The sequence below is a fragment of the Herpailurus yagouaroundi genome, unplaced genomic scaffold (assembly GCF_014898765.1).
Source record: "Herpailurus yagouaroundi ecotype Mexico unplaced genomic scaffold, PumYag 189, whole genome shotgun sequence".
Lineage (NCBI taxonomy): Eukaryota > Metazoa > Chordata > Mammalia > Carnivora > Felidae > Herpailurus > Herpailurus yagouaroundi.
In genome coordinates, this window is record NW_024412420.1 from 15,942,057 (window position 1) to 15,954,324 (window position 12,268).

The window sequence follows — 12,268 nt, forward strand, 5'->3', positions numbered from 1 at the left end:
CTACTACCTTCCTGACCTTGGAGTGTGTTCACAGCTTCCTACCGGGAAAGGCAAGAAGAGACACTTTGAGCCCAGTTCCCCTAGCTTTCATCGGCCCTTGGAAGCCCTGCCCAACCAAGCCAGGGGAACGCAGGGCGTCTTCACCCCGCGCCTTTCATCCCCACTGGATCTCCAAGCAACAACTGGTTCATCACCCTAATGACGCTGACCCTTTAATGAGGCTGCTTTCATGTCAGCTGCCTGGGAGTGCCATCTCAGCATTAAGCCTAGGAAGGGTGGCACGGCGCCCCAGACCCTGCCCTGGAGTTTATAAGGCAGCTCTCAGGGTGAGGTCCCTGCTCCATAGTGTCCCCAGTACTCACCCTTTATGGAAACACCCTGCTCGGCAAGCTTGTTTTGCCGAATGCAGTCTGGACTGGGAACTCGAACCAATAGTATTCGTGGGTTTGAATAAAACCGGGGTTTTCTGAGGTTAAATTAAATTGGAGGAGTTTGAGGTTAAAACTTTTTAATTGAGAACTAAAGAAGGGGACAAGTGAATTTGGAAAGGATCTACTCCTTTCCTCCAGTAAAATAGTGTCATCCTCAGTAGGCTTCTTGAAAGGCCTCTGCCTATGGCAGTGCTAAGGGAGCAGAAACCACACCCACCACTGGCTAGAGAAGGTTGGGAGAGGCTCAGTGGGTGGGAAGAGAGAAGTCATTCAGCCAGCCAATCATTCACTAGTCTCTCCAAATGGCCTACTTGGGGAGTGTGCTAGATTGGGCGGATATTCACAGACCACCTGCCCTGCCTGCCAATGCGTCACAATCTATGGTCTAATGCAGGAAGCCAACCTGTCTGTGGACCATCTTCCCACTGTGTGTTCTTTGCATCTAAGCCAATTCATTTACTCCCATAGCTTTCATTTGAGCTGTAGATGACCCTCAGCTTTGTCGATATTTCCAACCTAGACCTCTCACTTGTGAGTTCTAGATCTCTATATCCAATTATCTACTGGATGTCTTGTATGTTTCACAAATCCTGGAGACATTTATATTTAAGTCGTTTGTCATTCTCTCATTCCTCAACAACAACAACAACAAATGCTTTACTTATTTCTCTTTTCCTGAATTCCTTATCTATTCAAGTGGGTTCACCAATTGGTCACCGAATTAGAAAGGAGACATCATGAACGCCCCCTTTCTCACTCCTGACTCCCAATTTATCACCAAATCTTGTTGATTTTCCTACCAAATGTCTTCCAAATCTATCTGTCTCCATTCCATACCAGTCAGGCTCTCCTCATTTTTATTTTTAAAACTTGGAATACTACCATAGTCTCCTAACTGGCCCCTTGTCTCATCTCCATTCTTTACTCTTCTGCCAATGACCTTCCTAAAAGGAAAAATGATCATGTCACTTCACTGGCATAAAACCTATCAACGGCTTTCCACTGCTGTTAGGATACAGTTTGAACTCTTTGACCTAACACACAAGGTCTTCGATTATTTGCCTCCTTTCCACCAACAATATTAAACCAAAACACTTGTAGTTCCGGAAAAATGCCATGACTTTTGCCATGTTTCCTCCACTCTTTCCTCCCAGACCCTTCAAGTCTCAAAACAGACATAACCTCCTCCAGGAAGTTTTCTGTGATGCCCACTGTCCCTGAAGTCCAATGTTTTTTTGCTGTGCTCCCATAGCACCTCCAAAATAGTTTTTACCATGCTGCCCTGTAGATATCTAGCTCCTCTAGACGGTGATGTTCTCATGAGCAGCTACCTTGTCTAATTACATTTTTTCTCAGCATGTGGTTTTATACCTGGCACAGAGTAGCTGCTCAGAAGACATCTGACTAATAAACGATTGAATAAATGAAGCGTTACTGCACTATGGCAGCCTTTAGAGAAAGAACATTTGGGCATTAGAGACACCAGCCCCCTGTGTCCAAGTTGCCTAGAACCTTGTGCTCACGTGTGCAGCCAGCCCTGGTGCCGGCTTTCTCCCCGTCATTCTCCCTTCCTGCCTCTGGGGGAGCTGTGTGCCCGGCTCCTGCAAGCTGCAGCCGGAATTGGTCCTTGAAGGACGGAAGCTGGGGGGCGGGGCCAGACGGAGCCTGGAACCACCCGGGCGGAAAAGCGGAGTGCTTGTGGCTGTGCTGCCCCTCCCCTAGTCCCGGCGTGCCTGGAGGGGCCCAGCCGGGGTGCTGCGAGGGCTCCGGGAGGTACGGAGGTGGCAGGCCAGGGTCGGTCACCGCATCCGGGCCGCTTTAGGTGGCGGGTCTCTGCCTCCGATTCCCTCTAGGGGCCCCCTCGGGGGTAAATCGGTGGCGGAAGCCCCTCTAGCAGTCTCACTTGGGGTATCCTTTCATTGTGGGGCCCACTATTTGGGCCCCGAGCGGGGAGGGGGTCTATATCGGGAGTTTACTCGAGAGGTCTCTGTTTAAGACACCTCTTGGGAGTGCCCTCTGTATCTGCTCTCTGAGGCAATCCTTGTCTGGGGTTTCTTCTGGGAAGCTTGTGTTTGGAATGCCTTCGACGAGATCTCTGTCCGGGAGGTTTCTGTGTCTGAGCCTCATTTTGGCTTATGAGTTCAAGGGCATCACAGATTTTCTCCTTTTCCCCTTAGATTCTTTCACTCTTTCTTGTGTGATGTTCTTCATCTTAGCCATGGACTTGACTGGGAATTAGAGGGAATTAATTGTCCAGATGAATCATACAGGAAAGCAAAATCCCATTCTCATTAGCTCGCTCTCCAGACGAAGAGCGGCTTAAGACCAATCCACACAATATAGCATTCTTGTTTATTTCTCCATGGAGGCATGGCTCAAGACAGGAAGCTGAGTGGAGCTCCCTCCAGCTACTGGTCTTCCACATCCTGTGCACAGAAAGGAACCCGGCCAGTGGTTCCTTTAAACCAAAGACTCTCTTTCCCCTTTATGGCAACAATTACTGAAAACCTGCTCTGAGCCAGTTACTGATCAGGTGCTTGGAATGACAAAGATGAGTAAAGTACAGCCCACTGTCCAGTAGCGGACGGAGACACATCACTCCAATACACCCTGACCACAGTAGGGGACAGACAGTGCTGAATCCCTAAAGTTCTGAGGTTCAGAACCTGGCCCTCAGTTATAGGAGATCTGCCCTCTGTTTTCATCCCACCTCACCCAGTGTGCTTCTGTTCTTCAAGGCAGAAGGCTAAGCATGGGGAAGAGCTGCAAGGTGGTCGTGTGTGGTCAAGCATCTGTGGGCAAAACTTCAATCCTGGAGCAGCTTCTATATGGGAACCATGTAGTAGGTGAGTGTTGTTGGGGGTAGGGACATGGTGGAAGAATAAGTAGGGTGTGATCATAACATGAAAAGGCTAAAAGCTGCTGCTGATGGTTATTGTACCCCCAAAGAGTGAAATCTACATAACGACCTTAACCCCAGCATATTGAAATCTGGAAAGAGGAAACCCAATATTTGAGATAGCAACGAAAAGCTCTCAGGTCACACTTTTGCTTAGTATGGCGTTAGCATGAGATCCATGCTGTTCCCCAAGTCATCCAGTCCTGCCTGTCAGTCCCTGGCCCTCTGTCCCCAGCCCCCCATTCCTTTCCTTCCCTGGCTGATTGGCCTGTTAGGATATACTCAGTCACCCACGTTTCCCATCTTCCTTCTTTCTACAAACAAGTTTTTTCCTCATTTTGCCCCAGGTTCTGAGATGATTGAGACACAGGAAGACATCTACGTGGGCTCCATTGAGACTGACCGGGGGGTGCGGGAGCAGGTGCGTTTCTACGACACCCGGGGGCTCCGGGATGGGGCCGAGCTACCCCGGCACTGCTTCTCCTGCACTGATGGCTATGTCCTGGTCTACAGCACGGATAGCCGAGAGTCCTTTCAGCGTGTAGAGCTGCTCAAGAAGGAGATCGACAAATCCAAGGACAAGAAGGAGGTGTGTGTGGGGATCCCTTCTCCACCTTTCCAGCCTCATTCCAGCTTCTGGGGCTCTGAAAGACATATCCACGGGTGGGGTTAGGAGAAAGAGTGGGCCCTGGGCTGGCTCTGGGGAGCCTGGCATGGCTGTTTTTCATTCATATCCCAGGAGGTAGGGTAGGAGCTAGAGGAGGGATGGAGGCCACTGGAGGGTGTCTTCACCCCTACAGGTGGCTGTATGTTGAGGCAGCTCAACCAAAGGGGCTTTCCTTTAGTTTTAGAGGTTTCTGACCTAACTTTGGGAGCCCCCACTAATCTTTCTTTATGATGGTTCTTTGCTCTTATCCTTCTGTTCCCAAATCCCCCTTTAAGCTGCAGGTGTTTGGGGAATGTTCCCTCACCAGTTGTTTAGCCAGAAACAGACTGGTTGCTCGTAATGAGCAGGCACGGGTGACACAGGGCTTATAAGAGAACTCCTGGAGGGAGGGCCAGATGGAGGGTAGAACTTAAACAGAGGAAGGAGAATAAAAAGCAACCATCTCCCTCTCCCCAGTCATTGTTTCCTATATAAGAAGAGGCAAAACGTTAGCTGTTGAGACTTTTTCTTCTGTTAGGACTTCTAGGTCGTTGCCAACCCTCACACCCAACTCTGAGGCCCGTGGTACATCCTCAGGCCTCTACTCTGTCCCTCTTCCCCAGGTCACCATCGTGGTCCTTGGCAACAAGTGTGACCTACAGGAGCAGCGGCGTGTGGACCCAGACGTGGCTCAGCACTGGGCCAAGTCCGAGAAGGTGAAGCTGTGGGAGGTATCTGTGGCTGACCGCCGCTCTCTGCTGGAGCCCTTCGTCTACCTGGCCAGCAAGATGACCCAGCCCCAGAGCAAGTCTGCTTTCCCCCTCAGCCGCAAGAACAAGGGCAGCGGCTCCTTGGATGGCTGAAGACCTGCCTTCCTTCCTCCACCTTCCCAGCCTCATTCCAGCTTCTGGGGCTCTGGGAGATATATCCAGGGGTGGGGTTAGACAAGCTGTCCTTCCCAGGCCAGGCAGCTGGGCTGTCCCAGGCTCAGGTCGCTTTTGCTCCCTCCCAGCCTTGGGAAGTGGAGATAATCTAGGTTAGTGCCCCCAAAGCCTCCCTCCCCACCAGCTCTTATCATACCTGCCCTCCATGACCTGGGGCAGTTGTGGTCACTGTCCCCTTCCACCTGCCCTGGATGGGAAGCTGAGCTGCCATGCACAAGTGCCCAGTCTAGGCTCTGGTTCCTGTCACAGGGGTCCCCCACCTGTGAGCTTTCTGCCAGTGACAGACAGACAGACAGACACACACACACACACACACTCATACTCATGGCACCAGACTGGACTCCAGAGGAAGGGCGTCCAGGTATTATGTGCGTGTAGACGTGTGCACATGTGCATGTGTGTGCATGCTGGTGTCCAACTCTGACCCCCTCACCTTTCTCCTGTCCTCTCCTTGGCTGGAAGAAGCCAGCCTCCTGGGAAGTGTAATTTTCTGCTTTAACTCCCCCACCCCCCCCCACCCCCCAATTGTTTTGCTTCTTCTTCCTGCTCAGGGAGCACGTGGCCCTTATTGGCTAGGGTGGAAAGGAAGGATGGGCTGGGCTTCACCAGCTGGCTTTAGGACCCTGCAAGTCCTTTCCTCTCTCTGGGTTTCGGTTTTCTCATCTGTAAGGTGACGGGAGTTGCTTAGATGATCTTCTGGATCCTCTCCAGCCCTCTGATTTTATAATACCTGTGGCTTGGGGCTGGCTCTCACTGTACCCTTTGCTTCTCCCTCTTCAAGGTGCTATGCCCACTGGCCCTGGAGGCTGAGACACTGCTCTCCCCCAACCACCAGGGGGCAGGCGTGCACTGCCTCTAGCTGCCAGAGCTGCCGCCCGCCCAGTGCCCGATCAGCCCACCTCACACCCGGTGGGGCCTGGCCTTCACCCCTTCCTGTGGTTGTTTTCAGCTGGTAGCTGGACTCCTATTTATCAATTACCTGTGTTTATATGCCTGCTGCCATGGTGAAGGCTGGACAAGGTGCTCCTCTAGCCCTTCCTTACCTCAGATGCCTGAATAGAACAAGGCAAACCAGTAGCAGCTTCTCAGGAGCTGACAGATCTGTCGGGGCTCAGAAGGGTGGTTACACTTTCAACATGCTATCAAGTGAGCTTGTAACCCACGACTTCCCGTGTCCACTTCATGCTTCTAATGTGCACACCCAGCAGAGATGAGACACCAGAGCCGGAGCCAGGTGACCTCTAGTCCACACCCCTTCTCCCCGGGATGGGAGAGGTGAATAGGGCAGGGCTGGGTGAGTCGAATTAGGGCATCTACAGGCTCGGGCTTGAATTCATTTATTGATGCATTGGACACAATAAAACCACAACTGTTATCAAAAGGTTCCCCTCCCCTCCCCCCTTCTTGTCCTCCCATTGGAAATATCTAAAAAAGGAAAAGATACAGGTGGATACTGGCAAAGTCCCATATTGTGGGGTGACAGAGCAGTGCTGGGGGGTGGGATGGAGGTTGTGACATTAACTTTGACAGCATGAAAATGGGTCTTGAGTGTGTCAGCCTGGATCCCAACACTCCGCTTCACAGTGAGGGGGCAGGATTCTGCTTGGGAGGAGGGGAAGCTGGATTTAGTGCTGGGGACCGGTTTGGGGTGGGGAGCCTGAGGGGAAAGCTCTTCTTTTGGGAGCCCTGGGGGAGGGGGGGTTGGTGTTAGCTGGGTCCATAGTCTGGAGAGATCCAATGCCCACCACCACCCTCCACCCCCAGCTGGGGTTCAGGAGACATCAGTGAAAGGCTGAGGAGAGAGCTTGTGTGGGATTGATGACCTCTGTTAAAACTGGGCCCAGCCAGAAAATCACCCTCCCCTCCCCCTCTCCCAGCCCTGTCTGATCACAGCAGAGGAACCCCAAAATCTCTCAGCCCCAGCCCCACCCTGGCTTTGCTCCCTGCCCCCCCTTTCTCCTCCACAGTCTTCTTCCACTCCCCCAGGGTCACCTTGTCCAGATAGCCTTGAACCCTGTCTAGCTTGAGACCCCATCTGCCTTTTCCAGAGAGTCCAGTGAATGGAGAGGGCCTCTTCTCTAGACTTCTTGCCAGGCTCAAAGTTAAGATTCCTAGGACCTCTGACCATGGGGTTCTAGGTCTCAGGTGGGGGAAAAGAGAGCACCATGGGGCTGGGGCTAGGATTTTGCATAGATCTTTGGGATTTCTCAGTTTGCTCCCTGCAAAGCAGGCTGGGCAATGCAGGGGAGCCCAGTGCCAGCCTGAGGAGGCTGGGGAGAGGAGGGTTGGAAGGTCTTGGGCCAGGAGGGTTGTAGTTGAATCCGTAGTCCAGACTGGGCAAAGGGCAGCTGCCCTTAAAAGTAGCCCAGCTCTTCCTAGATTGGGCAGGAAGCTTTGGCTGTAAATAGCAGTCTCCTAGGGGATGGAGGAAACTGAGGCATCTCGGGAAGAGGAGGCAAGGACAGCGGCGACTGCTGGGTGCCAAGCCCCGGCCTCCCCAGGAAGCCTAGTAGGGGGCAAAGACGATGGGCCCTGTGGCAGGGCGGACGGCTCCTGCTGGGGTGCGAAACAGAGCCGGGCCCAGGATGGGAGCTGGGAAGAGGGTGGTGGCTGCTGTGGGGGCAGGCCTGAGGGCCAGGGGCCCTGGCAGCGCACAGATGGCTGCGGCAGCGGCGGGGATCGGGCTGGGCAGGAAGCGGGCTGCAAGTGTCTTGGTGAGTTGCTTCTGCAAGGCTAGCTTCGACTGCAGAGGAGAGAGAGAGAATGGACACAGTCTGACCCAGGAAAATCCCAGCCCTCCCGGGGCCCCATCCTTGGGCGTTCTGTTGCAGGAAAGACGTGCCTTTTAGGGTTCCAAACCTAAACCCTTCCCACCCCCAAAACATCATTCCAAAGGGCTTTCTCCAGCACCTGTCTTCCTGCCCAGAGGAAGGAGGCTATGGGGGGTGGGGGCAGAGATGGTCTCTAGGAGATGCACGCCCACTCCTCGCTCTTGACCCAGAGATTGCTATCCTCGGTCCACCTCCCCGGAAATTCCACTGGGCAGATCCCAAGATGGTCCAAAACCCCAGCCCAACTCTCTGCCCAGGCAGCCTTAAAGGGGGGGTGGCTCCCTTCCTGCCCCACCCCCACCAGTCCCCACCAGTCCCCCCCAGCTTGCCCTTCTGGCCCATCCTCTCCCCTCTTGACCCAGGGCCCAGCCCTGTCGCCGGGAGACAGATACCTTGAGGATACTCACAGCCAGCGCTGCATGTTTCTGCAGCTTGCTGTGCTGGCTGGAGGGCTTGGGGGGCTTCCCAGCCAGGCGGTCTTTGTGCCTCCTGCTGCTCAGGTGCTAATGGACAGACAGACAAACTGGCAACAGGATAAGGAAGCCCAAGGACCCCTAGATGACTCTATCATCCTCCACTAGCTAACCCTTCCTCACCCATGAGTCACACGTCAGACGCACACCTACTGGGTATCACCGTGGGAAGGGGAGGTGAGACCCAGCCTTGGCCCCTCCAGGAGCCCACTGCCCCTCCAGCCTCCCTCTTCTTCCTCCCTGGCTCCCTCCTGTCACCTGGGACCGGACCCACCCCTCAGCCCTGCTCTGGTTTCTCCCACCTGCTTGAGTTGGGTCTCCGAATTGACCTGGAGCTGACACAGGGCACAGTGAAAGGGGGGGCTGGGCCCCTGTCGGCCGCCCTGGCCCCCTGCCACTCTCTTGGCCTTGTGTCCGCCTCCCCGGGGCACAGGGCGGCCCCGGCCCCTTCGAGGAGCACCTCGCTGACCTTCCACCATCCACCGGTGCTTGGCTCCTGAGAGAGAAGGAACGACAGCCCCAGCCTGTCAGCACCCAAGAAGGGTTCCAGGGCAGCGGAGATGCCTCTGAACCAGGTCAGGCTGGCTGCCCCCTTAAGCCGCCTGCACACGCTCTCCCCTCCAGCCGCTCAGCCTGAGCGTTCTCTTCTCCACCTCCGCCTGGGCCTCCCAGCTTCTCTTGTCCCCCCCACCCCCAGCCTCCCCAGAATGCCTCCCTGCAGGGGAGCCTTGTGGCTTCCCTTTGCTCCCATCTCAGTGCTTTCCTTCTGGGTCTAAGATAGATGGAGGAGGAGCTTCCTGCCTTCTCCCAGCGACCCTTCAGTTCCTGCTGCCACAGACTTCTCTTCCCAATTCTCCCGCCTCAAGCATTAGTGGGAGGACCCCAAATGCCCACCCAATCACAGCTGAACACAACACCTCTGTCATGAAGCCCTTGGGCAAAGTGCCCAGAAACTCCAGCCTGCCTCCAGCTGTGGAGGGGGTCTCCCTGCCCCACTCCTCCCTGGGGGGGGGGGGGGGGGGGGAGGTGAGGGTGGTGGGGGAGGGAGAGGGGCACGACACTGACCTGTGTTGTGAGCCTGAAGCTGGGAGGCGGAGTTCACTGTCACCTTGCACGTGGGGCAATAGAGGCGCCCCTTCTCGCTCCTGCCCTCCCCGTTCACACCGTTTCCCACAGCAGCCACTGCGGGCTCAGGCCCTGGTGCCTCTCTCCCAGGCTCTGGGGAGCAGGGTGGGCAGGAGGAAGAAGAGGAAGAGGAGGCAGCATCCAAGAGATCTGAGTGAGCCGGCTCCCTCGGCGTGGGGTCCAGAGTCAGCGGGGGCTGGAGTTGGGGGCCAGGGGGTGGGGCTGCAGGAACGGCTGGGGAGATGGAACGCATCAGGTTAGAATCATCTGGAGGCCATGATTTTAAGTAGTGACATATTGGGGGTGGCATGGCAGAGTGGAAGCATCCCTGGTGTCGGGATGACCAGCAGTGGGTTCCAGACTCCACTCTCCCACCAACTCACTGGGCAGACTTGGGCCTCTTTAGGCCTCAGCTTCCCCATCTGAAAATGTAGAGTTGGACAGAGTGGTCTCAGATAGCCCTCACAGCCCCGATACTTTACAGTTCTTTGCTAACTGTTAAATAAGCGGAAGTTGCCAATAAGATGTGCTGTTATATTCATAGAGCACTATTTGTAATAGCATAAAACTGGAAACTGTCCAAAAATCCATCAACAGGAGAATAGAGTTAAACAAAAAAAGAGAGGGGAACCTGACTGGCTCAGTCAGTAGAGCAGGCGACTCTTGATCTCGGGGTTGTGAGTTCAAGTCCCATGCTGGGTATGGAGATTACTTTAAAAACAAAAATATATATTTTTAAAATTTCTTTAGGGGCGCCTGGGTGGCTCAGTCGGTTAAGCGTCTGACTTCGGCTCAGGTCATGATCTCACGGTCCAGGAGTTCAAGCCCCGCATCGGGCTCTGTGCTGACCGCTCAGAGCCTGGAGCCTGTTTTGGATTCTGTGTCTCCCTCTCTCTCTGACCTTCCCCCATTCATGCTCTGTCTCTCTCTGTCTCAAAAATAAATAAACGTTAAAAAAAATTAAAAAAAAAATAAAATTTCTTTAATGTTTATTTTTGAAAGAGAGAGAGACAGAGCATGAGTGGGGGCAGGGGCAGAGAGAGAGGGAGACACAGAGTCCGAAGCAGGCTCCAGGCTCTGAGCTGTCAGCACAAAGCCCAATGCAGGGCTCGAACCCATGAACCTTGAGATCGTGGCCTGAGCCGAAGTCAGACGCTTAACTGACTGAGCCAGCCAGGCTCCCCTCAAAACAAAAAAAACTTAAAAAAAAAAAAAAAAAGACAGCGTTGTACGGTCATTAAATGGAACACTACACAGCAATAAAAATGACAAACCACAGCTGTATGCAACAACATGGAAGAGGCCAGGCACAAAAGTTCCATGCGATAGGATTCACCAAAACCAGGTGCAACGGACTGATGGCAAGAAAAGTCAGGATCACCTGGAGGAGGGTGGTTGAATTCAAGTGGTTGATTAGCATCACCCCAAAATTCACATCTGCATGAAACCCCAGAATGTGATCTTTGGAACCAGGGTCTGTGCAGATGTTAAGTAGTTAAGATGAGATCACAGTGGACTGGGGTGTGCCCCAATCCAATGACTGGTGTCCTTATAAGAAGACCACATGGAGACACAGAGACACGGGGAGAACGTGATGTGAAGACACAGGCAGAGATTGGAGGGATGCATCTACAAGCCAAGGAACGCCACGGCTTGGCAGCAAGTGCCAGAAACTAGAAGACAGGCATGGGACAGACTCTCCATCTGAGCCCCCATGAAGGAATCAACCCCATCAACACTTGGATTTCAAACTTCTGACTTGAGCCACTGAGTTTTCAGTCATTGATTATGGTAGCCTAGGAAGCTACTACAACAAGGTGGTCACCCGGAGGGGACCAAGGAGGGCTTCTGAGTGCTTGTTTCTTGATCTTGGTATATTCAGACTGGGAAAATTCATCGAGCTCAACACTTGTGATGTGTGCCTTTTTCTGTATATATGGAATACCCCAACACACGCAAAAATAATAACAATATGCAGGGGCGCCTGGGTGGCTCAGTCAGTTAAGTGTTCGACTTCGGCTCAGGCCATGATCTCACAGTTCGTGACTTCGAGCCCCACATCGGGCTCTGTGCTGACAGCTCAGAGCCTGAAGCCTGCTTCAGGTTCTGTGTCTCCTTCTCTTTCTGCCCCTGCCCCTCCCCCACTCAACTCTGTGTGTGTGTGTGTGTGCGCGCGCGCGCCTGCACGCGTCTCAAAAAAATGAATAAATGTTTTAAAAGTAATAATAATATGCAGAAATCTCCCAACCCCTCGCCAGAAACCAGATTTGGATTGGGGAGAGGGGAGAAGAGTTCAGGACTGACCTTTGCTGTGCGGCTCTCCAGGGGATCCACTGGCTGGAGTCAGGGTGGGGGACACCAGCACCCCATCCCGGGCCAGGGTTTGTGGCCTCTGCTTGCTCTTGGCGGCTTCGACAGCCTTGAGTTTTCTGGCATGTTTGTGGCCTTTGTAATGTGCTTCAGCTTGGTTCTGGGGAGGGGAGGACTTGGGGTCACCATTTTTTGCTGAGTCCACATGCCCCATCCATGAACTGGCGAGGGGCAGGGGGCAGGTCAGAGGGGACAGGGCTCTGGCCAGACAAGAGGTGAATCCTTGTCATCACAGCATTTGTGTGGCCTTGAGGTTTACAGAACTCATTCTCATACATGAGCCTCCAGGCAAGCAGCCTCTGGCTTCAAATTCTGTCTCAGCCACTTGATGAGCTGTGCATCCCTGGGCAAATCGCCTCACTTCTCTGAGCCTCATTTTGCTGACTTGTAAACTTTGTGATGACAATACTGACCTTGAAGGGTTGTGAGAATTAAAAAGAGAACATGAATGACAGGGGCCTAGTACATACAGCACGTGCTCAACGATGTTAGTTACCAGGTTCATAAATGCACAAATGGAAAAAATAGAGCAGTCCTCATGCTTCGGGT

The 12,268-nt window shown here is 53.5% G+C and overlaps 2 protein-coding genes across 12 annotated transcripts in view; one reads left to right on the plus strand and one right to left on the minus strand.

Moving 5' to 3' along the window:
* Positions 1-2,074: 2,074 nt before the first annotated feature.
* Positions 2,075-6,301, plus strand: NKIRAS2 (NFKB inhibitor interacting Ras like 2). Of its 2 annotated transcripts, none has more exons than XM_040497579.1 (4): positions 2,075-2,204; positions 3,170-3,277; positions 3,678-3,919; positions 4,600-6,301. In XM_040497579.1, exons 2-4 carry the CDS (start codon positions 3,184-3,186, stop codon positions 4,837-4,839), a joined length of 576 nt encoding a protein of 191 aa, XP_040353513.1. In that variant the 5' UTR covers positions 2,075-2,204; positions 3,170-3,183; the 3' UTR covers positions 4,840-6,301. The 2 variants fall into 2 exon arrangements, with proteins under 2 accessions (XP_040353513.1, XP_040353514.1); XM_040497580.1 differs by having other exon boundaries at positions 3,174-3,277.
* Positions 6,242-12,268, minus strand: part of LOC121045012 (transmembrane protein C17orf113) — a 50,760-nt gene continuing 44,733 nt past the window's right edge. For 9 of the 10 annotated variants that reach the window (XM_040497570.1, XM_040497571.1, XM_040497573.1 and 6 more), the window contains exons 5-9: positions 11,654-11,819; positions 9,290-9,583; positions 8,527-8,720; positions 8,144-8,254; positions 6,242-7,663 (exon numbers count right to left, since the gene is read on the minus strand). In XM_040497570.1, the coding sequence (XP_040353504.1) occupies positions 7,427-7,663; positions 8,144-8,254; positions 8,527-8,720; positions 9,290-9,583; positions 11,654-11,819 (1,002 nt within the window). In that variant the 3' untranslated portion in view covers positions 6,242-7,426. The remainder of the gene's footprint in view (positions 7,664-8,143; positions 8,255-8,526; positions 8,721-9,289; positions 9,584-11,653; positions 11,820-12,268) is intronic. The other variant, XM_040497569.1, reaches the window with a different exon arrangement.